Source organism: Chiloscyllium plagiosum, chromosome 2, assembly GCF_004010195.1.
Source record: "Chiloscyllium plagiosum isolate BGI_BamShark_2017 chromosome 2, ASM401019v2, whole genome shotgun sequence".
Taxonomy (NCBI): domain Eukaryota; kingdom Metazoa; phylum Chordata; class Chondrichthyes; order Orectolobiformes; family Hemiscylliidae; genus Chiloscyllium; species Chiloscyllium plagiosum.
The window spans coordinates 34,759,307-34,785,060 of NC_057711.1; the positions used below are offsets into that span (position 1 = coordinate 34,759,307).

The 25,754-nt window shown below is 39.3% G+C and overlaps 1 protein-coding gene across 1 annotated transcript in view; it reads left to right on the plus strand.

The window, feature by feature from the left end:
- The window catches only part of LOC122556192 (ankyrin repeat domain-containing protein 31-like), a 193,113-nt gene that overhangs the window by 151,602 nt on the left and 15,757 nt on the right, over positions 1–25,754 (plus strand). Inside the window, exons 23-27 of the mRNA XM_043702735.1 lie at positions 7,335–7,423; positions 7,548–7,647; positions 13,362–13,458; positions 18,034–18,123; positions 24,426–25,653. Coding sequence (XP_043558670.1) covers positions 7,335–7,423; positions 7,548–7,647; positions 13,362–13,458; positions 18,034–18,123; positions 24,426–25,653 — 1,604 coding nt within the window. The remainder of the gene's footprint in view (positions 1–7,334; positions 7,424–7,547; positions 7,648–13,361; positions 13,459–18,033; positions 18,124–24,425; positions 25,654–25,754) is intronic.

Here is a 25,754-nt window from a genome sequence, read left to right on the forward strand (position 1 = left end):
TAAAATTCTCTAAAGATCGCGTTAATCTTTTTATGATCATGAGTCAAAATGCTCTTCATTAAATTTAAGTACAAAGTGAAAATTCTGTGTACAAATCAAATTGAGTCAATCTCATTTCTTCACATCAGCTCAAGTTCATATAATTGCAATCATGCTCCATTTTTACTTTTTTAAAAATCTGTTTAACTTTATCTCTTTTCTGCAAATTTAGCACCCTCATTCAAAAAGGGAAAGAAGCAGAAAACAAGTAACTATAAGCCAATTGGCTTAACATCCATTATTAAGAAAATGTGAGAGTCAATTGTGAAGGATGTAATAGCAGAGCATTTAATCAAGCAGAATCAACATGGTTCTGTGAAGGGGAAATTATGTCTGACAAATTTATTAGAATGCTTTTGAGAAGGTAACAAGCAGGATCAATAAAGGGAAACCAGTAGATCTAATAAATTCAGATTTCCAAAAGGCATTTCATGACGTACCGACTATTAGAACATAGAACGGGATAGAACAGAAACAGTCCCTTTGTTCCACCATGCCTGCATCAACCATGATGCCATTCTAAGCTAATCTCAGTTGCCTGCACGTGGTCTGCATCCTGCTATTCTCTGCCTGCTCACGTTTCTGCCTAAATGCCTCGTAAATGTTGCTATTTATCTGCTTTTACCACTTTCCCCGACTCATATTTCAGGCACCTACCACTCTCTGTATAAAATCATGCCTTGCTCATCTCCTATAACCTTTCCCTTTCTCACCTTAAACCTATGCCTCCTAGTATTTTACATTTCCACCCTGGGAAAAAGACTGTCACTTTCAACCGTATCCATGCTTCATAATTCTATATACAGGGCGACCTCTGAATCCATGGGTCAGGTTACCATGGTTTCAGTTACCCACGGTTTACCACAACCTGGACGTATAAAAGGAAATGTTCGAGAACCAGGGACCAGGAGGCTGCCAGGAAGGGACATTCCTATTTAAATGAATGGGTTTGCACCTATCCGCAGTTTCGGGCTTCCGCGGTAGGTCTTGGAATGTATCCCCCGCAGGTACAGGAGGACTACTGTACTTATATTAGGTCACCCCTCAAATTTCAACATTCTATCAAAGACAATGCAAGTTTGTCTAACCTTTCCTTACAGCTAATACACTTCAATCCAGGCAACATCTTGGTAAACCTATTTTGCATCCTCTCCAAAGCCTTCACATCCTTCCAGTGCCCAATACTCCAAAAGTGGCTTATTGTAAATTTTATACAGCTGCAACATGACTTGCTCAATTTTTATATTCAGTGCCCTGACCAATGAAGGCAAACTTGGTGTATGCCTTCTTTACAAATTTATCCACTTAGATTGCCACTTTCAGAGATCTATGGACTTGCACCCAGGATCTCTCTATATATCAATGCTCATAAATGTCCTGCTATTTATGAATACTTGCCTCTTGCATTTGACCTCCCAAAATGCATCACCTTACACTTGTCCAAATTAAACTCCATTTGCCATTTCTCTGCTCAGCTTTCCAATTATCTATATCCTACTACATCCTTTGCCAACCTTTCTCACCATTCATAATTCTTGCAATTTTCATGTCATCTGTAAACTTACTAATCCGATCACCTACATTTTAAAACAAATCATTTAAATTATAAACATCAGAGGTTCCAGCACTGATTCTTGTGGAAAACCCATGGCTGCAGACCTCCAGTCAGAAAAACAGCCCTCCTCAATTAGCCTGTGTCTTCTATGACTAAGCCAATTTTGTGTTCAATTTACCAACTCACTATAGATCCCATGTGACTTGATCTTCTAGTCCAGCCTACAACAAGGGACCTTAGCAAGGTCCATGCAGACAACATCCCCTGCCCTAGCCACGTCATTCATCTGACACTTCTTCAAAAAACTCAATCAAATTCGTGAGACAAGACCTTCCAGCAAAAAGGTTTACTGATCATCCCTATTCATTTCCAAATGCCAGTAAATCCTATCCCTAAAAATCTTCTCCAATAATTTCCATTTTACTGATGTAAGGCTCACCAGACTATAATTTCCTGAATTATCCCTGTTGCCATTCTCAAACAAGTCTCTTCTACAGTCTTCTGGAACCTAATCTCTGGCGAAAGAAAATACAAAAACCATTGTCAAAGCCTCAGCAATTTCCTCCCTTGCCTCCATCAATATCCTGGGATAGATTCCATCAGGCACTCGAGACCTATCTGCCTTAATGTTTTTCAAGGCACCCAACACTTCCTCTTTCTTAATATCATCATGCCTTAGAATACCCCTCTCTAATCTTAACAGCCTTATAGATACTTCCTTTTTCTTTTTTGATGAAGCTTCCAACATCTTTTGTCATTCAGGGTTCCCAAATCTTGCCATCTTTATATTTTAACCTCACAGGACTGTGCTGATCCTGAATTATGATCAACTGGCCTTTAATAAATTCCCAAATGTCAGATGTGTATTTACCCTCAATCAGCCACCCCGGTCTAAATTAACCAGTTCCTGCCTCATACAGGTATAATTTTGCCTTACCCCAGTTCAGCACTTTCGCCCAAGGATCAGTCTTACCCTTCTCCATAGCAATCTTAAAACATGCAGAAGTATAATCCCAAAATGCCCTCCCTTCCCCAATACAAGGTCTAGTATGTCCCCTTCCCAATTTGGACTGTTCACATATTATTTGAAGAAACTTTCCTAGATGCACTTGACAAATTCTGCCCCATCCAAGCCCAGCACTAAGGGAGTCCCAGTCAATATTGAGGAAATTAAAAATCACCTACTACAACAATTCTGGATGTAGGTTTGCTCGCTGAGCTGGAAAGTTCATTTTCAGACATTTTGGCACCATACTAGGTAACATCTTCAGTGAGCCTCCGGACAAAGCACTGCTTGTGTTTCCTGCTTTCTCTTTGTATGTTTGGGGTTCCTTGGGTCAGTGCTGTCATTTCCTGTGGTGACATCATTTCCTATGGTGATGTTATTTCCTGTTATTTTTCTCAGGGGGTGGTAAATGGGGTCCAAGTCAATGTGTTTGTTGATAGAGTTCCGGTTGGAATGCCATGCTTCTAGGAATTCTTGTGCGTGTCTCTGTTTCGCTTGCCCTAGGATAGATGTGTTGTTCCAGTTGAAGTGGTGTCCTTCCTTATCTGTATGTAAGAATAATAGTGAGAGAGGGTCATGTTTTGTGGCTAGTTGATGTTCATGTATCCTGGTAGCTAGTTTTCTGTCTGTTTGTCCAATGTAGTGTTTGTTACAGTTCCTGCATGATATTTTGTAAATGATATTCGTTTTGCATCTTTTTTCTGTATAGGGTCTTTCAAAATGAGCTGCTGTTTTAGTGTGTTGGTGGGGTTTGTGGGCTACCATGATGACAAGGGATCTGAGTAGTCTGGCAGTTCATTTCAAAGATGTCTTTGATGTAGGGAAGAGTGGCTAGGGTTTCTGGACACATTTTGTCTGCTTGTTTGGGTATGTTGCTGAGAAATCGGCGGACTCACATCTCTCCCACCCCTTATACATCCCTCCTTATCATGCCTGAAAAATCTAAACCCTGAAACGTTAAGCTGCCAATCCTGCCCTTCTGTCAACCAAGTTTCTCTAATGGCTACAACATTGTAGTTCCATGTACTGATCTAGCCTCTAAACTCCTCTATCTTATCTGTTATACTTTTTGCATTAAAATAATTATACTTTGGACCACCATTAACATGGTCCTGCCTGTTCTTCTAATTATAGTTACTTGCCTGTAACTTCTAAAACTGTAACTTCTCCTCAATCCCTCCTCATGCTGACCCACTGCTTTGGTTACCCACCACACTATACTAGTTAAAACTCTCTTGAATGGCCCTAGCAAATGGCCCTGCAAGAATATTGGCACCCCTCTAATTTAGGTGCCACCCTCCTGTAATGGAAGAGATCTCAATGATCCAGCTGCCTGATGTCTTCCCTCTTTAGCGCCGCGTTCATCTGTATTATCTTCCTATTTCTAATCTCCTAGCACACGGCACAGGGAGAATCCAGAGATTACAAGCCTAGAGGTTGGGCTGCTTAATAAGATAAGAACTCATGATGATGAGTGTATGTATTGGCATGGATAGAGGTTTGACTAACTAATAGAAGATAGATATTTAGGGTAAGAGGATCATTTTCATGACGGCAATTTATAATTAGTGGAATGCATAGTGGAATAGGCTAGCATTGGAGACAGTCCAGAGAAGGTTCTCTAATTTGATCAGAAGTACGGAGGGGTATTATTTAAACAGGTTGAGTAGATTGGGTCTGTGCTTATTAGCATTTTGAAAAATGAGAAGCAACTTTATTAAAAGAATTTTACGGGTCTTGTGGAGAATCTAGGACCAGAAGGTATAATCTCATAATAAGGAGTCACCCAGATAAGATAGATGAGGAGGAATTTGCAGAATATGTTTACCATTAATATTGGTTAGAATTGATTCTTGGCACCAGTGTGTTCTTAGTTCAATGCAAAAATTCAGAAGTTGTCAGAGATACCCCACTCTTTCTCAGGGCACACTGTTCAGTCTTCCTTTATCTATCATGCATGTCCCAATCTTTCACTTTCTGTCCAATATTATAAACATGTTTTTGTTCACTACTTTTTACCTCCTAGTTTGCCTATGTTTGTGCGAATGAAACAAAGTTCAGTTGCTGCACAAAGCAACAACTTTTCTTGGTCACCGCAATGAGAAACTTTATGCTCTCGTGTCATTTATGATTGCATAGTCAGGTGTTAGATTTCCATTGTGAAGAACCAAACAACATTAAGACTCAGCAATTATTTTTCCATCTGCTAAAATATACCTCAATCTATGCGCCTGGTAGATAATTACCAATGGAGGAGTTAAAACACAGAATAATCAAATCACTCCTCTTCATAGCCAACCCTGTACTGACATGTTGTTGGAAATGACTGATCACTGCATACGAGAAGTCATGCAGTTCAACGTCCGGGAAAACATCCAAGTAGATTTGGCAATGTACTTAGCTGTAATTGCTTACATGTTTTTTTTAAAACTTTGTCAGCTTTTACCAAGCTATAAGAAACAAAATGAAATCAGGGTGTTTGCAGTGGAAGAGAATAATGCCCCGAATACCTGTTTCACTGTTAGTAAAACAGACAAGCTATTGTACATTTGAGTTGGTTGTGAATATTTTCCTGTTTAGAACTTTCAGGCATTTCTTGCAAAGGACAGCAGTGCACTTTGGTGGTCAGGAGATGGATGCTCTGCACCAGGGTATGTGCAATTAATGGGTGCCATATACTATTGCAAGTCTTGGCACCTGGGAAATATCCTGCATTCTGTCGAATGGCATAATTTTTGATGTGGGAAGTGGTTAATGTCCTGTCTTTTATAAATTGGGAATTCTTTATTTGTTTGATGAATTTGTGAAGACCTGTGATCAGTGTGGTTTAGAAGAATCTAATGTCAGAAATGTTTATTGTAACCACAAAAGCAAAACATAATGCTGACAATCTGAAAGAAAAAAGGTAGAAAATATAGGAAATATTAAACAAGGCTTGCAATATTTGTGGAAACTAAAATGGGGTTAATGATTGGAATCTTTCTGCATGGTATGGTCTGTGGTGAGAAATTGGAGAAATTCAGGTGAGAAGTTAAGTAAGTACCTTCTTGACATTAAGAACAGAAAGTCCCATTTTCCAAAGTGACAAGATGAGATTCTCGCTAGTGAGCTATGAGAGGCCCATTTGCATGGCTCACCCATTATCATTTTCTAATTACTATCTAAGTTTGCCTCATTAATATACAGTTTTCCATTCTCGCACCTACTGGATAGAAAGTAGACTTTGAGAATTCCCAACATGAAAGTCAGTGTAGTTATCTTGAAACTTCAGCTTGATTCTTTCTTTCATTGCAAATGCTGCTGCCAAGACACTTTGTGTGCAGGCCCAGGCAGCTGTCCTATGAATAGGACCAGGCTGCATCTCAGGGATCACATTTCCTGTCTTAGAATTCACTCACATTGATTCAAATCAATGCAATTTAGCATCTTTTCTCTGCCTCGTCTTGCTGTGCTTTGCTCCCTCAGCCATAGCTAACATGTTCACATTCCTTCTGTTCCACCTTGCCTTTGAGCAATACCTCAAAGCCAGTAAGCTTGTCATGCTATGACAATTTCACATCTGCATCATGTACTAGCAATGATGGCTGCAAATATGCTAGCAATGGCCATATCTCAAAGCCTAAGGGAGTAGTCCTCAGTCAAGTCAAGAAAACCACTCTTCAGGGAGGGATTCCCAGCACTATGTGTCCAGCAGCTCGGGCATGGACAGTCAACTATTTGGGATGGTCACAGTCAGGATCCTGTCCTTGCAGGGGGTGAGAAGTCAAATATTATTGTGAGCCATTTTCTCATGGCATGAGACAAAGGGAGGGATTGAGTGAGGTGCAAGTGACTGCCACAGTTGTTAGTGCTGATGGTGGAAAGGCAAGTTGTGAGCTGTCCTAAGTGAGTGAGTAGAGATATGGAAAGCATCCATTGTCTTGGGGAATTAAATGGCTGAGAGCAAGCAAGGGAAGATGTTGCATATGACAAGGAGAATGATGGAGCATGAGTCATGGTGAAAGTAGCAGAGATAGAATAAGTGTGAGGTATCAGAAAGGATATAGTGTACTTATCCTGGCACAGCAGAGAAGGTTATTGACTTTCTTTTTGAGTTGCTGGGCACTTCTCTGGTCTATGGAGGCTCCACTGTATAGGATGGCAACCTCAGACCAAACCGGCAGGATCTAGTGTTGTTGACTCTTCTGCCAATCCTGAGGGATAAGAACACTTGTCCTCTGTACTACTCCATCCACCATAACCCGTCTGCAAAGCAGGATATCAATTTCCCCTTATCTGCCATTTCAGTGGCAAAGTCACAAACCTTGCTGGGCAGCTCCAGAAAGCATGGCCCTTTACCAGATGCACAACTGCCTTTCAAAGATGGCACCTTGCCAGGCATTCTGGAATGTCCTGGTAAGTACTTCTGCCTATAGAGAGTGGGCAAAATTGATTAGCATCAGAGGAGAGGGGTTCCATAAGGGAATTCTGCATTGTCAGTGAGGCTCATTTGGGATGATAGCATGGACCTTGTGGATACTGATGAAAGGTGAAAATTTTTTACATTCTTTTTGCTATTTAACTTTTTTTAAATTACAGTATGCGAGTGTAATAAATATAAAACCGCCTTGTAAAGGGTGATATTGGGCAAGTCTGGTTGGATTACAGCCTCCTCTGTCAAGAAAACAAAGATAATTATTTGGTCAATGTAAGTTTGATGTTTCTCCAAGTAGTCATCTGTTATGTATTTTACAGGTCCTTCAAATGACAACTGTGCCTCTTGTGATGATAAGCAAATTCCACCACCTTTACACAATGCAAAGGACTTAGAGAGCCCACCCAATGTAAGTACCACAGCAAGTACATTGAACATTTGATAAATATGAATATTTTATTGAAGTGGTCTGGCAAAGAGTACAGGTCTTATGTATTTTATATGCTAGTGAACAACGCTATTTGTTTTTTCAGTATATTTTACAGCATGAGTCAATTACAATGACATTGAATGAAATAGAAATGAAGGAAGAAAGGATGATGAAATGTAAACTCAAGGAGCATGAAAACGCAGGTCAGTAAATTTGAATCTCAAAGGCTTGTGAAAGACCATGAAAGCTGATGTACAATTGAGACTTTGTGATTAACCATGTCAAAAACTATACTAAAGTTAAGTGAATAAGGAGAGGTAATGTATTATAGTCAAAGAAAATATTGTTCTTCACTTTGTTGATGTGCAGTTGGTAGATAATATAAAGACCTTGGAGAGGAAAACAAGGTGAGACTGGAGCAGTAGCTTATGGTGAACTGCAGAGTAAAGGCTGAGGGAATGAGTAATGATAACAATCATGAAAAATATGAATGCTTAAGAAGAAGGAATCTTTTACAATCTTGGCTAACAAGATGATTTGAATTAATCTATCGGAAATGGGATTACGGGAACAAGTCTAATATAAACTTGGAAAAGGCATGAAGGAGAATCTCGAGAGGGATTTGTATTCTAGTAGAGCAATAGGGTAATGTGGTAAAGGTTTGGCTGAAGGCTGAAATGAAATGAGAGGCAGCTGAGCATATGATCTTTTTCATGAACAGTTCCATTAACTTGTTAGAGGTGAGGGTGGAGGTAGTAGGGTGGAGGGGTTTCAGGAGAATCTTGATAATGACAAAAAGAAGCTGGATTTGCCATCATTCTCTGGGGTAATCTTTGTGTAGTAGGTGGTTATGATAAATGAGAGTGAGGCCCTGTTGGATTTTTACATATTTCAACCTATCTGGTGTTGGATAGGTAAACTCAGAGTTTGTAGGATATACTTATGCCTGCAGTTCTCCAGTTACAGAACTGAAGATGGGAGCTTTGCTGGTTTAATAAATCAAGATAGGGGACAAGCACTTCAAGGATGGAAGTGAGAGTGTGGTTGAGCAAATCACCTCTGGCTGTATGGCATCTTGGTGAATGAAAGACCAAACAAAGTTTAAAAATGGAGTTGTTAGCAGCATGGGAGACAGAATTTTGTGGGAACCTTTAGAAAAAATAATAATTGAAATGTATAAGCAGAGTTGAGTGGTAAGATTCATAAGAAATTGCTCAACAGTGATCAAAACTATTTGACTAAAGAGACTATTAGCTCACAACGTTGGGGAAATGGTGATAGATATGGGGGGAATAATTTGTTTGAAGGGAAAAGTTAAGTGAGCACAAGAGCTTAATGAAAAAAGAGTTCAATGGTGTTGAATTCGAGGCAGGAATTATTGAAGGAGATTGAGAAGTCACTCAGTGTAGATGCTGAGGATTGGAAGAATGGAAGGTGTCTGAGGGAGAAACAGGGTGTTGGTACATGTTGATAATACTAAAGGGGCAGCCAGCAGTATGGCCTCAGCTTATGATGCTTGAAGAATAAATAGATGCCAGAGGAGAAAGGCGTTGTTGGTGGTATTGGCCATGGTTGTGAGGATAGCTGGTGAAATATATAACCAGGCAGAAAGGCTACAGAAAGAAATTTATGCTATACCCTTTGAGCTTACACCAGTGTTACTTTGGCTTTCGGGGTAAGATACCAGGATTTGTGGTTCCATAGGTAATTTGGACATTAGGACATTGGCCTGTTTTTAAATGCATTTTGATAATTTTTCAACAGTAACTCTCTGTAGTATCTCCATCATATGTGGCACCTATTAAAGAATTCAATGTTTCTGAAAGAATTCAGACTATAAAAATTCCGCGCTTCTAAAAGCTATCATTAAAAGCAGTACAATGTACAAGCATTCATCACAATCAGCCTGACTAAGACTGCTTACATATTGCAAGCAAAACAGGCACAGTATTGCTTCAAAGCGTTTGAGTATCCAAATGAGCATTGAAATACCTTCTCCAATCCTCACTCCCAACAATATCTGAAGTAGCAACAGAAAAGTATCTAAGGAAATTGGGCAAGAGTTTCAAGGTCACATGCTGTGCACAAGTGTAGAGGTAACCCAGAAAGTGTAAGAATATATGAAATGTCTACTCATTCCAATAAAAGTATTACTTGTCAATTATTGAACTGAGTTTCCTGTAAGGTGCAGTTATAATTGGACTTATGTATTTTGTTGTGAGATTATTTGTATAAGTTTCTGATTGGAGGACAAATATCATGACACCATTACACAAACAAAAGTGCAGCAAGTTGGAACTACTCAGTTACTGTAATATTCTTGTGACTTCCATCTCGATTACTGGGGACAGAGTCAATTTAATTATAGGGTTGAGTGCCAGCAACTCAGTTAGTTATCCATTTCACAAAGGCTAGTCATTTTCAAAGCTGTACTATTTTCCACTATGAGGGATTGGCAGAGATTAGATTAGCCTGGAGACAAAGGTCTGTAGGAATCCTTTCAAATTTCTTATCTGAACTTACATTTGGTTATAACAAAGAACAAAGAAAATTTACAGGCCAGGAACAGGCCCTTCAGCCCTCCAAGCCTGAGCCAATCCAAATCAACTGTCTAAACCTGTCTCTTAATTCCTAAGCATCTGTATCCCTCTGCTCCCCACCTACTCATGCATATGTCCAGATGCACCTTAAATGAATCTACTGTGCCTGCCTCTACCACCTCTGCTGGCAACGCGTTCCAAACGCCGACCACCCTTTGTGTGAAGTACTTGCAGCGTGTATCCCCCTTAAACTTTCCACCTCTCACCTTGAAAGAGTGACCTCTCGTTATTGAATCCTTCACCCTGGGAAAAAGCTTGTCTCTATCCATCCTTCATGATTTTGTAAACCACAATCAGGTCCCCCCTGAATCTCCTATTTCTAATGAAATAAACCTAACCTACTCAACCTCTCTTCATAGCACCTTCCATACCAGGCAACATCCTCGTAAACCTTCTCTGCACCCTCTCCAAAGCGTCCACATCCTCTTGGTAATGTGGCGACCAGAACTGTACACGGTATTAAGTTGGTAAGGCATGATCTCCCCCGCACAAAACCATGTTGCCTATCACTGGTAAGCCCATTCTTTTCTAAATATAAATGGATCCTATCCCTCAGTACCTTCTCCAGTAATTTTCCCACCACTGACGTCAGGCTCACTGGTCTGTAGTTACCCGGAATATCCCTATCCCTGGTTATAATGCTGTTTTGCAATAGTTATTTATTTCTTTGTGAATAGTCGTTCATCCTTGTGGTCAACTTACTATCAGGGACTTCCACTGGCTCAGATGAGTCCATTTATATCTTAGGTCTGTCAGGTACTTCTGTCATAATTGCCGGTGTGCAAAACCTGAACAAATGCTCATTGTCCCTTCCCTGCACCTGGTAAGGTTGTGAACCTTTTTCTTGGTACTGCACCAGATCCTGTTGAAAATGCTGAAAAACCAAAATTGTCTCCAAACTTTCAGATACGTAATGATAACATATGTTCAGGATGATGAAGATCATGCTCAGGATAAATATCAGAAGCTGAATTTCAGAATCAAAAGGGTGATGAACAACTGAAATGGGTCATCAGAAAAAGATGGCTGAAACCAAAATATTATATTTCTTTTAAACTAGAATAGGGACTAGGAATCACCAGACATAGAACACTATGTTGTATTTCCATGGTCTAATTATGTAGTCAGTTACTTGAGAACATATTTTGAAGCCAATACCATTCAGTTAAAAATCGCACAACACCAGGTTATAGTCCAACAGGTTTGTTTGGAAGCCCTGGCTTTCGGAGTGCTGCTCCTTCATCAGGTGATTATCAACAGTGCTCCGAAAGCTAGTGCTTCCAAATTGACCTGTTGGACTATAACCAGGTGTTGTGTGATTTTTAACTTTGTACACCCCAGTCCAACACCGGTGTCTCCAAATCATGAATACCTTTCAGGTGAATGAGGGGTGAAGAATCAGGCAAACAGGTCTTAGAACTAATATTTGGAGAAAATCGTTCCACAAGATTTTGTGTCGAGGCGAATTGTATTTGTGTGATATATATCTGATATGTACATCAAGCGTTTAAAAATTAGAAATACTTATTGGCACTGTTTTCTGTGACCATTGCCAGAAGTCCACTTAACTTGCTAAGTAATCCTTTAAACATGTTTTTCCGTAAGGATATTTTCAGTCACTTTCCATATTATATCCTTAAAATCAGTTTTTAAAATTTCAGTACTGTTTATTCAGCTTTTTTTTTACTCTATTTCATTGCATTTGCAGCTGGTTTCATTTCTGATTTTTTGTTGGTTGTTTAAGATTTATTTAGGATCCACTGCTTGGCTCACAGCAACACTATCTGAGAAAACACCTCAGGTCCACATTTCGATACAGACTTTGACAAACTGTGTTCGATTCCAGAAATGCAATCAAATTGATTTTGCCTTGACCTCAAGTCTGACTTTGACCATGCAGTACCAATAATCTTTGCCAAATTCCCACCATTTATATCTTAAAGTTACCAGTGAGCAGAAATTTAACCAGATCAGCCATATAAACCAGCTATTTATGCTGAATATGGATATCAATATGTATGAAGTAATGATATGTAATTGTCAGAAAATGCAGATCAGCCATGATCTAACTGTATGATCATGCCACACAATTACTAGGCAATGACCATCTCCAACAAAACAGAATCTAACCTTGACATTCAATGGCATTACCATCTCTGAATAGCCTATAGTCCACATCCTAGGAGTTATCATTGACCATAAGAATACCATGGCTAAAAGAGGAGGTCAGCAATTGGGAATTTTGCAGCAAACTAACTCACCTCCTGACTCCCAAAAGTCTGCTCACTTGCCTGGATGAGTGTGACTTCCAACAACATTCAAGAAGTTTAACACCATTCGGGACATCCCAGCCCACCAATCAGCATTGCATCAACAATTTACACATTCATTACCCCCCCCCACCTCCACTGATGCAAAGTGGCAGAGCTGTGTACCATCTACAAGAAGCGCTGTAGTAACACACCTTCAACTACACGTTCCAAACCCACAATCTGTGCGTTACAAAAATACAAGGGCTGCAGATGCACAGAGACACCAGCACCTACAAGTTCTACAAGCATTAATCTGATTTGGAACTATATCCTGAAACACCCTGCAATTTGGCTGTACCTACACCAGGCAGACAGAAGCATTTTAAGAAAGTGACTCATCTCACCTTTCCAATTGGGAATGGGCAACAAATGCTGTGTTTGCAAGAATTCCCACATCCCCTAAAATAATTTTTTTTTTAATTGTACCTAACGTGGGGATTGATTGTTTGCTTGCTTTTAATGTTCCTGTGTACAATATATGTGACCTCAATCCTTCCCTCTGTCAAATATTTGATGTATGGTGTATACAATCTAATCTAGTGTTGGTGCAACAAATACTCCAGTTGTCCTCCAAAGAATGTGTGACACTAAAATATGGGACAGAAACAGTACTAGGCTTCTTCTGCTGTGTGCTTTGCTTCAGGAGCTGAATGGTTCTGCATGAACTCTGATGTATTAGAAAGTCGTTTGTGTTAACACCAGCCTGGAATGATATGATGAGCTTCTGAAAAAAAATGTCCTAGTTTGTCTGCAATACTCTGGGCAAATTACATTTACTATACATTTCCAGAAAACTTTTCTGTTTGTATTTGCTATTAGATTTTTCTGGGGAGGACGATGAAAAGCTTGTAAATCCAGCATAATGGGGTTCAATAATACATTCGATTCGTAAACTTGTACAATTTTTATGGGGTTCCTATCACAGTGACATAAAATAGATAAGTGTCAGCAAAGCATAGTATAGATTTCATCAGATTGAATAATCTGCTTTGTTTGTTTGAACAGCTCAGTTTGAGCTGGAGTTGTCCCAGGTACAGAAGGTTTTAAATGAAGTACTTACGAAACATAAGGCTGAAAAGGAAGATCTTGTGAAAAAAATTAGGTAAGGTTCAAATTGTAAAACTAAATGCATTAAAAGTGTGATGGTGAGTATTCTGTGATAAACTGCAGTTTACCTGTCCGTTTGTTTAACTAAATGCAAAAATAGGTTATGTGGTTATGCTGATTATGTGTACATGGCTGATTTATGCTGCTGTCTTGCAGACATTTGGAGCAGAAATGCTAATGCATTAAATCTACCACAAAATATTGTAGAATTTAATTCAAGGTAGACAGTTAACAAAAGAAAAGGTTTTAATGAATGAAAAAGTATTTATTGGTGAGTATTCTGACACAGAAGACATCTTGTGATGCAGTGGGTAACATCCTTGCCTCTGAGCCAGACACTTGGGTTTTAAGTCCATGATCAAGGAAGACACATTCAGTACACAACTAAAAAGATTAAGTAACAAACGTAAACCCTTGTAACATACATCAATGGTATGCAATAAGTGTGGAACAGATTCCTGATCAGATAAATTATAGAAAGAAATTGAAGACTCTATCATCACTATTGCTCCAGGCTACAAAATGCATGTAAGAGTGTATGTTGCCTGAACAATTCGGAGGTCAAGGAAGCTCCATTGGTTGGACAGCTGGTATGGATCAGAGTGCTGCCAATAACACAGGAGTTTTCGCTTTTTGTTCCAGCTGGGGTAGATTGGGACCTGTCTCCTTTCCCTACACATGGTGGAGACTGTGGCAGTGTGAATCGAAATCTGCCATCAGGTTGAGAAGAAAGGTGAAACAGAGGGAGTTCACCTCACCAAGGATCGTGAAACATTGATCATGGATCAGTGCCAAACTTTCCAATAAACATGTCTTATTGTTTACTATTTGATTAAATTATACATTTGTTATCTTGTGCATGAAAAGATACTATTGTACATTGCTAATTATACTGGTAGGTAGCTGGAAAAGAAAGCATTTACAGGGACAAATGAAATTTCAAATGAGCATACAAGGTTTTTAAGTGAAATTGGAGTCAATGCATCATTTCTATTATTTTGCCAGTAATGTGAATCTACTTTGTATATAATTCAATTTTTCCATGCTACCACTTTATAAATTGATATTTTCAAATAACCTTTTTCTTTCTGGTGACAGCCTTCAACTCTCCTTCTGTTTAGTAATGCAGCCATGTAAACAACAGCATAAGTTATTGACAATGAAAAAATTATATTCATATCAATTGGGACTGAAATGTGAGCCTGCTTCCACACAGCTCATTTTACACAGAAGATCAAACACAATTTTGACCTGAAATTGTTCAATTTCCATCAAGTGCTTATATTTTGTTTGCAGACAAAAATAGGCAGATTGCTCAGTAGCTGATATTATTAATAACCAAGCACACAAAAGGGAGTTTTAACAGTTAGGGGAAGATGTATGCAGAGTTAATTTTTCTGAAAGTGATAACTGGTTGAGGTCCCAGTGTCATCCTGTCTACTTCACCTGGGTGCATTTCAGGCCAATGAAGCAGTTCCTTGGATATGCTTGGTAACTAAAAGTCAAATTGTAATTAGGTCACCAGCTTCTTTTTTTAAACTAAATTTCTAACTTTTTAACAGCCAGAGCACTTTTTACTGAACGAACTCATCAAAGTCAAATAGATGTGTGAATGTGAAAAACTGTTTCTTCAATAAAATGTACTAGCTGGACAGTCTTTGACCAATAAAACTGAAAGGTGGTTAAGAAGGCATTTAACATGCGAGCCTTCATTGCTCAGTACATTGAGTATAGGAGTTGCAACACCATGTTGCAGTTGTACAGGATGTTGGTGAGGCCACTTTTGGAGTACTGTGCACAGTTCTGGTCACCCTCTTATAGTACAGATATTATTAAATTAGAGGGGTTTCAGAAAATATTTATCGGGATGTTGCCTGAACTGGAGCGTTGGAGTTATAAAGAGTGGCTGGATACGCTGGGATTTTTTTCACTAGAACGTAAGAGATTGAGGAATGACCTTATTGAAGTTTACAAAATCATGAGGGGCATAGATACAGAGAATAGCAAAGATATTTTCCCTAGGATAGAACCCAAAACTAGAGGGCATCTTTTTAAGGTGAGAAGAGAATGATTTAAAAGGGACTTGAGGGGCAACTTTTTCACACAGAGAGTGGTTCGTATGTGGAATGAACTGCCAGAGGAAGTGGTGGATGCAGGTACAGTTACAAAAAAAAGATTTAGAGGGATATGAGCCAACAGCAGGCAAGTGGGTCTAGTTTAGTTTGGGAAACTTGGTCAGCATGGACGAATTGTACCGAAGGATCTGTTTCCGTGCTGTATGACGTTATAACTCTATAAGTCACAGTAGAAGTAGGCCACTCAGTCCCTTTAGACTTTCTCTGCAATTCAATAAGATTGTTGTAGTCTCAATGGCACTTTGCAAACCCACCACAAGCCACTATCTATGCCGGTGTTGGGACTGGGATAGACAAAGTCAGAAATCACATGACACCAGGTTATAGTTCAGTGGGTTTATTTGAAATCACAAGTTTTCCGTGTGCAGTTCCTTCATCAGTTGAATTGTCACCTGATGAAAGAGCAGCACTATGAAAGCTTAGGATTTCGAATAAATCTGTTGCACTATAACCTGGTGTTGTGTGACTTCTGACTTAAGCCACTATCTAGAATGACAAGGGAAACAGACACATTGGAACACTACCATCTGCAAGTTTGTCTCATCTCACCATTCTGACTTGGAAATATATAGCTATTCCTGTACTAAATCTGGTCAAAACCCTGGAACTCCCTCCCTAACAACTATGTACAGCAAATGAACTGAAGCTGTTCAAGAAGGCAGCTCACCTCCAGCATCTTAAGGGCAACTATGAATAAGTAATAAATGCTGGTCCAGCCAGCAGTGTCCACTATTGAAACAACTACATAAAGTATTCCTAACCAGATTGCCTCCAATAACAATGTGCAATTTGCAAACGAATACTTCTTGCACTTTGCCGAAAATTTGATTTATACACCTTACAAGTTCCCCATGATATACTCAGTTCAACGGTAAAGCTGAATGAGTATCAAAAAATTGTTAACGAGTAATGGAGTGTTTCAAACAGCATTCCTAAATTACAGATCCAATCAAGTCTGCACAAACTATGGACAGAAGAAAGCTCAGAATGCAACTTTCCATTCTACAGTAAAAATTATCTCCAGGGCAAGCAGTCAAAGATTATCACTGAGTGCAAGCCACAGAGAAGTCTTATTGAAGCCCACAAGCTTCAATAACAAACTATAACAACAGAAATTGTACCAGGAATGTACCCAATGGAACATAATGATACAAGATCAAGGCAGATAAGGAGTCGTCATGCAAGGAGATAACATCAACAAAGATCTTATTTTGTAAATACCTCAACAAGTGCTATAAAAAGAAGACATCTTATTTCTATTCAACAAAAATGTCAATCAGTCAATACATTTGATGAACCAGATGTTGAGTCTGAAACTCAGAAAGAAGCTGATACGACAAATCTCAATGAAGGCTTTCTAAGTCAAGAAACAAGAATTCAGAGAAAGACTATCAATATTCTAAATCTGACAAAAATACAATCAGAGAGAGTGAAGCCTCTTGACAGATTGAATCAATGGTCTCAGAGACTTGGTGGATTTAGGTAATACATAAATATAAAAATTGTTATATTAAAATATATACGCATAGACTTTGAGAGGAGATGTAGTATAAGTCTTTGAAAGGGTTAAAATCTGAAAGTGTAACATATCCCACTCTGATAATGTAAGAGATTATGTGAGAGAGAACTAATTATTGTTCAAACTATTGAAGACTTGGTAACGTTTCCTACCTAAATATACAGCAAAGATCATCTGTATTTTTGCACCATCTCACCACTAATAGATGTCCTGCTGAATCGTTGGCATTGGGCATTTTGCTTTTGTGCCTCTGTTTGGGGCTCCAGTAGAGGGGTTAGCAGCCATTCTTTCATGGGCCTCTGTTGTCTTCTAGGATCAATCTGCACTTTACGGGTTGGAATGAAGATCTGAGGCAGCCTGAGGCAAATGTCATGTCCACTGCCAACAGATGGAGAAAGCCCATGTGGAAGAAAACCAGTTGAACATCAAGAAATTGCATACCCTCCCTTTTGGAAGATCTGACTGGTGAATCACTTGGTGCCTTGATGGTTGCATAGGTGAAGTTGAAGAAGCACTGAACCTGGAGTGATCCAATGATGGAGGTGGCAATGCACTATGTTCCCCCAATGGCATGCCTGTTATTAAAGGAATATGCTGTCAGACTTTGGTAAAATGTGACCCATGCAATACAGATGTGCGCAAGTGTTGTAGAATGCTATTGAGGTCTGGTGCCAGAAATGAAGACATTTAAGACCACAGTGACTTCCTGCAGACGGTTTTGTCCCTCATGTCATGGGGAACAATATCTTACAGTCTTGTTCTCGTTGTCAGCTGGAGCTTTTGTTTACCATCGCTGGCCATCTTATTGATCTTGGCTGTTTTGTCTCCTCAATGCCAATTACATTCAAAGCTTAGTCACAAACTGCCCATTCACCTTTTACCCTCTACCATGTATGCACTCATCTTTTGCCTCCAGATCCACTTACAAGGACGAGGTGATGTTTCCAGCAGGCATGACAGGCTCCCTATTCTGGGCCCTGAAATATTCCATTCTTCCATGTGTAGCGTGAGTATTTTAACAATTTTAATAGGAATAGGGATGAGAATGGATTCCTGTCTCAACCTTCTCCCGTGTTACTTATTATTGCCAGCACCAGTATCAGTGCCTTGAAATTGACACTGATATTTGTGAATCCACTCAGTTTCCATTCATGTCTCCATAGAGCCCTAGAAAATTCACCGTAGTACCTTTCTAATATTCCAGTCTATTTGAATCATCATTTGTTGATTTTTTTAATAGATAAGATTGCTTGGTGTGGCCATCTGTTGCACTATTGTATTATCTTATCTTGGTTTCCTGACTACAATCCAAAATTTCATTGCTTTATTGATCTGAAGCCATAATTGTATACAAAGAATCTTGAAGCCTTTTACTTTCTATCTCAGTCAAAGTTCCAGGATAACTCCTGTAAGCAGATTTTTGATGGCTTTGTATGTAAAATCATTCAAACACCCCATATTTTGAAAAAGGCTTCTAAATCGTATTCTTTTACTTTGTGGTGAATTGGTTTCCAGTCAGGTTTCCAAATGGCACCTGAAAATATAACAATTTAGTGTTTAACTTTAGGTCTCAGTATGTCTTGTTGCTCATTGCTTTCCAGTTATTCCTAACTCAGTTACTTATTCTCTACTGACCCCTACATATTTAGAGTCAAACCTGCCAATTAACATTCTGTTCATCCCCCAGTTATTTTTTGTTGTTTGAAACATTTATATCAATAGGTGCATTTTTATATGCGTAGTGCTATTTTAATGTGCTAATGGAAGCAGATGAGAAAAACAGATAACTATAGGCCAGTTATCTTAATATCTGTTATTGGAAAATGTTCAAGTATTATAAAGGATATAATAGCAGAGCATTTTAAAATACATACAAGCAGAGTCAGCATGGCTTCATGAATGGAAATCAAGTCTCACAAATTTACTAGAATTCTTTGAAAGGATTTGATGAAGGCAGAGTGGTAGATGTTGGCTGTATGGGCTTCTGCAAGGCATATGACAAGGTTCTGCGTGGTAGACTGGTTAGCAAGGTTAGATCACATGAAATCCAGAGAGAGCGAGCCATTTGGATAAAAAAATTGGCTTGATGGTAGGAGACACAGGGTGGTGGTTGAGGGTTTATTTCATACTAGAGACCTGTAACCAGGGGTGTGTAACACGGATTGGTGCTGGGTCCACAGCTTTTTGTAATTTTATATAAATGATTTGGATGTGAACACAGGAGCTATGGTTCGTAAATTTGTAGATGACACCAAAATTGGTGGTATAGTGGACAGTGATAAAGGCTATTTCAGAGTACAGTGAGATCTTGACTGGATGAACCAGTGGGCTGAAGAGTGGCAGATGGGGTTTAATTTAGATAAATGTGAGTTGTTGCATATTGGTAAGACAAATCCGAGCAGGACTTACACAATTAATGGTAAGGTCCTGGATAGTGTTGCTGAACAACGAGACCTTGGGGTGCAGGTTCATAGTTCCTTGAAAGTGGAGTCGCAAGTAGGCGGTAGTGAAGAAAACATTCGGTATGCTTGCCTTTACTGGTCAGAGCACTGAGTAAAGGGGTTGGGAGGTCATATTGAGGCTATACAGGACATTGATTAGGTCACTCTTGGAATTCTGCGTTCAGCTCTGGTGTCCCTACTATAGGAAAGATATTGTTAAACTTGAAAGGTGCAGAAAAGATTTACAAGGATGTTGCCTGAGTTGGAGACTTTGAGCTATCGGGAGAGACTGGATAGGCTAGGGCCGTTTTCCATGGAGCATCGGACTCTGAGGGGTGAGCATATAGAGGTTTATGGATGGGGGGCATAGCTTGGGTAAATAGTGAAGGGTAGGCGAGTCCAAAACTAGAAGGCATTGGTTTAAGATGAAAGAGGAAAGGTTTAAAAGGGATCTAAGGGGCAACCTTTTCACGCAGGGGGTAGTGGATGTATGGAATGAGCTGCAAAGGAAGTGGAGGAGGCTGGTACAATTACAACATTTAAAAGCTATCTAGATGTTACATGACCAGGATGGATTTAGAATGATATTTATCAAATGCTGGCAAATGGAGCTAGATCGTTACTACCAAATCTTGTGCTACAGCAATGCATTGTACTTCTTGGGCATGTTATTGATTTAAAATGTTCTGATAATCCAAATATACCTGTGATATTTTCGATGAAGTATCTGCTTAACAAAAATTAACAATCCTTTGCAAAACAATTGTATATTTATGGGCGGCACAGTGGTTACCACTGCTGCCTCACAGCGCCAGAGACCTGGATTCAATTCATGCCTCAAGCGACTGTCTGTGTGGAGTTTGCACATTCTCCCCGTGTCTGCGTGAGTTTCCTCCAGGTGCTCCGGTTTCCTCCCCCAGTCCAAAAATGTGCAGGTTAGGTGAATTGGCCATGCGAAATTGCCCATAGTGTTAAGTGAAGGGGTAAATGTAGGGGAATGGGTCTGGGAAGGTTGCGCTTCGGTGGATCGGTGTAGACTTGTTGGGCTGAAGGGCCTGTTACCACACTAAGTAATCTAATATATTTGCACCTTGCTTAAGTGCTCACTATTTTCTATAGAAAATGTCCATGTCTTGAATTAATTCCAATGTGGCTAAAATCAAATGCTTTTTATAGTAATTGAGTAGATATTATACTGCTCAATAACGTAGGCAGACATGCTATTATAAATAAGGAAAGGTTTTGCCAGTTGCTTACCTTGTACGTAAGTTCCACTGATCACCTTCACTGTCGGTTCAGGTTGTTTGGATTCAGAGACTGGATGACGGAGTGCCAGGCATGTACTTTCTGTTAACTGCATTGATTCATTTTCTTTCTTTTTCACATGAACTGAACTAGAACCCTGTTGGAACCACACAAATCTGAATACATTTAAAATGGCAAAGTGGATTTTGTTTACGATTTTTCTGAGCAAAGACAATATATTCTTTAAAAAACCGGTTCCTGGAAAAAAAGTGTAGTTAATAATCACCTTCTTGTTTGCAATCATCCACAATGCTTAGAATGTGGTTTTGGGCTGGCTCCAATAATTTGTTCAGACCATGAAACTGTGTTATCCTGGCCACATAATCCTGGCCAAGTCTTCATATTTATGAAGATCTCCTCTCTATTTAGTGATTCACATTTCCTTATGCACAAGTCATAGGGAAAACACTAACAATAACGACTAAGCTAATTGCACATCAGTCAAATATCAATGTTTTGCCGTGCTGAAATACTTGTTTAACATGGAGCCTCATTCACCTAAAATACAAACTGCTACTATTTTGTACTATTTCTATTGCGTCAGTGGTGGCTCAGCTGATAGCATTCATGCCTTTCAATTACCAGATTCTTGGTTCAAATATCCCTCCAGGTTTTAAGACATAGCAATTGTGACTAGTAGAAAGAGATCATTGCAGTGAGACAGCATCTCGGACTACTAGAGGAGCTGTTAAATCTGCCTAATGGGGGAACAATCCAGTAGTGCCTGGAAATGGGGCGGCATGGTGACTCAGTGGTTAGCACTGTTGCCTCACAGTGCCAGGGACCCAGGTTCAATTCCCAACTCAGGCAACTGTCTGCGTGGGTTTCCTCCAGGTGCTCTGGTTTCCTCCCACAGTCCAAAGATGTGCAGGTTACGTGAATTGGCCATGCGAAATTGCCCATAGTGTTAGGTGAAGGGGTAAATATAGGGGAATGGGTCTGGGTGGGTTGCTCTTCGGAGGGTCAGTGTGGACTTGTTGGGCCGAAGGGCCTGCTTCCACACTATTGAGAATCTAATCTACATAGCGAATCTAATTAATGTAGATATCTGGTCAGCATGGGCAAGTTGGACCAAAATGTCTGTATCTGTGCTGTAGAACTCTATGACTCAAGGTAACAAACCGGATAGATAAAAGAGAAGCAGGGGATATAATATAAATAGATTTCAGAAGGCATTTCACAAGGTACCACGCATTAGGCTACTTAAGAGCCCATGGTTTTGGAGGTGATATATTAGCATGGATAGAGGATTGATTGACTTATAGAAGACAGCACGGTGGCTCAGTGATCAGCACTGCTGCCTTGCAGCACCAGAGACCTGAGTTCTATTCCATCCTTGGGCAACTGTCTGTGTGAAGTTTGCACATTCTACCCTTGTCTGCCTGGGTTTCCTCTGAGTGCTCTGGTTTCCTTCCGCGGTCCAAAGCTGTGCAGGCAGGTTAAGGTGAATTGGCAATGCTAAATTGCTCATAGTGACCAGGGATATACAGGTGAAGTGGGTTAACAGTGGAAATGTGGAATTACAGGGCTGGGGTAAGTCTGGGTGGGATACTCTTTGCAGAGTCAGTGTGGACTGGATGAGCTGAATGGCCTGTTTCCACTCTGTAGGGATTCTATGATTAAGATAGAGAGTGGGGGAAAAAAGAGTTATTGTGAGGATGGCAACCTGTAACTAGTGGAGTCCTAGAGAAATAAGTGCTGAGACCACAATTATATGCAATACATCTATATATTCATGACTTGGATGAGAAAAGTGAATATGCTACAACTTGGTTTCCAGATGACGTGACAATAGATGGGAAAGCAAGTGGTGAGGATGACACAAAGAGTCTTCAGAATGGTATGGAGAGGTTAATCAAAATCTTGGCAGGTGGAATATAATGCACTTTGGTAGAGAAAAAAGAGGGCTGACCATTTCTTAAGTAGTGAAATATTGCAGAACGCTACATGAATCACAAACAGGGTAGCATCTAAGTTCAGCAGGCAGTAATGAAGGTAAATGGAATGTTGACCTTTATTTCAAAGGGAATGGAGCATAACAGAAGGGAGGTTTTGTTAAACCAATAAATAAATATAATAAATAAATATAAGTAAATATATTTTGGGTTTTTGGATAGGTTAAGTTATTCTGTATTCTGTTCTGTTTTGTTTGTGTTTCTGTAAATAAATTCTATTTTGTTTAAAACTGAGAGGTTTTGACCACCTGTATCCCTCCTGAATTATCCACTACACACCTGCTTAAAACAACTAGAAAAGGTAGGGTCAGGGCTACCTTTTTGAAATGTTTTAAGGGGGTCTGGCCTGGTCCATAACACTGACAGATTAGTGAATTTGTGGAATTGTTTACAGCAAAGCACTCTCAAGGCTGAGATAAACTAATATTTAATCAGTAGGGGAATCAAGGATTATAGGGAATTTTTTAAAAATTCATTTACAGGATGATGGCATCACTGGCCAAGCAAGCATTTATTGTCCATCTAGGCCTAATTGCTCAAAGGGCAGTTAAAAGTCAACCACGTTTCTGTAGATCTGGAGTCACATGTAGGCCAGACCAGGTTAGGATAATGGATTCCTTCAGTAAAGGTCATTAGTGAACCAGATGGGTTCACCCCACAATCGACAATGGATTCATGATCAAATTTTACTGAGTTCAAATTACATCACCTGCCATGGCGGGATACAAACCTGGGCTCCCAGAACATTATCTGGGTCTCTGGATTAACAGTCTAGGGCTAATCCCACCACACTATTGCCTCCCCCAGAGAGGCGGTGGTGCAGGGAAATGAAGTTGAGAACTATCAAACCAGCCGTGGTCTAATTGAATGGCGGAGAAGGCTCAGTGGGCTGAATGACCTACTACTGCACCTCTGACTTTTGATCTTCTGTGAGATGTGTTTCTTTTTCATTTGGAACCAGTACATTATTCCTTCCATGTGCAGTTTGATGTATTAATTTGTTTCCATTTGGAATGATGTATTCATGAATCAGATAACTTTTTTGCGTATTTTATTTAACAAGAGAACTCCAAAGGTACTAATGCATGGTATCTCCACATGCATCATTATGGTATGCACACTGACTTTGTATTAGAAATTCTGTCACTTATTAAAAATTACATCTAAAATTTTGTTGAATTAAAATGATTCGAAAGGCTAGTCTATGTGTGAGCTAATGTGCTACTGGAGGATTCTTTCTCCTGATCTGATCAATTCCGAATTTAGCTTGCTAAAGAAAATAGTTTATAGCATGAAAACTGTTGTTGAGAATAATGTGCACAGCAGCCATATAATTTTGATTATCATCATCCACTTGATAGAGAATCGTCATTAAATTTTGACCCTTACCTAAGCCCTAATTTTTGGAGTTTATTTATTTATGATGACATCTGTTGTGGGACTGTACATGATAGGAAATATGAACTAACTGATTAAATAAATTTATGTAAAATAAAATAAATGATTTAGGTTGTATTTACTATTGTTCTACATCCTTGCTGCCCTTTCTCAACAACTATATGTTGCATGTAAACTGTATCAGTTTGTTCCCATTTTTTATCTTACAGGATATCTCCAGGATCATTCAAACAGGGCACACTACAGAAACAACTAACAGCTTTAGTCTCTCGACAAAGGAGATTTCTAAATCTACTACGGAAAAGAAAAGCATTAGACCAGAAGTTGCGCAATTACAAATTAAAACAGCAAGTGCAGCAAAATAATACAGTAAATCCAACCAAAAGTTTGGCTTGTACTATTGAGAGCAGCATCAGGACCGTCACAAGCTCAAAAGAAGGACAAGTTTGGAATCAAAGTGAGGAACTGAGTGCTAATTCTGCCATAGAAACATCTAAAGAAACATACATACCTTGTCCATCTTCCAATCCAGAATGCATACAAAAACAGATTTGTTTGAATCAGGGTGAGACAGGTATTGCTGCCAATCAGAATACAAATCAAAGAGATATTCTGCAAGAAAATACAGCTGGGTGTCGCAATGAAAGATCTGATAGTGCTTGTCTGCTAAACGGCACAAGTAGTAACAGCAATATAACAGCAATAGGTATTTCCAAATCTGTGTCAAACAAACAGAATTCAAATACTTTGCCGCTACATTCTCTTGACGCATCACATGTTCAAATGGAAACATTAAACACAAAACAAACTGACTACACAAATTTAACAGCATGCAGTACCTCTGGCCAGAATTGTCTTTTGAATACCATACGGTCAACTAATAATGTAGAAAAGAATTTTGAAAATAATACTAATTATACACTCTTGAACACAGAAAAATCCTGTGCTAATCACAAGGAGGTCGTCAACACAAATCCAATTCAAATCTGCCATAACAGTCAAAATATTAATTTTCTATCAGTTGTCACACAACCTGTAATAACATTTCCACAAAAGAATTCAGGGCAGACATGTACTATCCAACCCATAACATTACAATCGAAATCATTGTTGCCAAGTACATCACGTTGGGTCGGGAATTACCAACAGAGTTTGCATTCTAACACTGCAAAACTGAGTGGTATATGTCAGCCTGTTGGGATGTTAAATGCTGTTCATACAAATCAGTGCACTATGCCAGTAAAGACCACTCAGGTTACCCAGAACATTCAAAATGACAACTTGGTGAGTGTTTCCACTCTGTCTGGAAAACAGAATGATTCAGAATCTCTACCAGAGGATAAAGGAAGTGGACACAGAAAGCTGCTACACTTAATAGACTTAATCAGTGATGGATTAATTCAGCCGGGAGAAGATGTCCTGGAAGTCAAACTGCAGGTAAATCATTAAAACAAAATAATGTCATAGCAAGAAGTATTTTTGCTAAAAAGTGCTCCTTTTACATTAAATAAATTGATTTTCCTACCTGATGTGACATA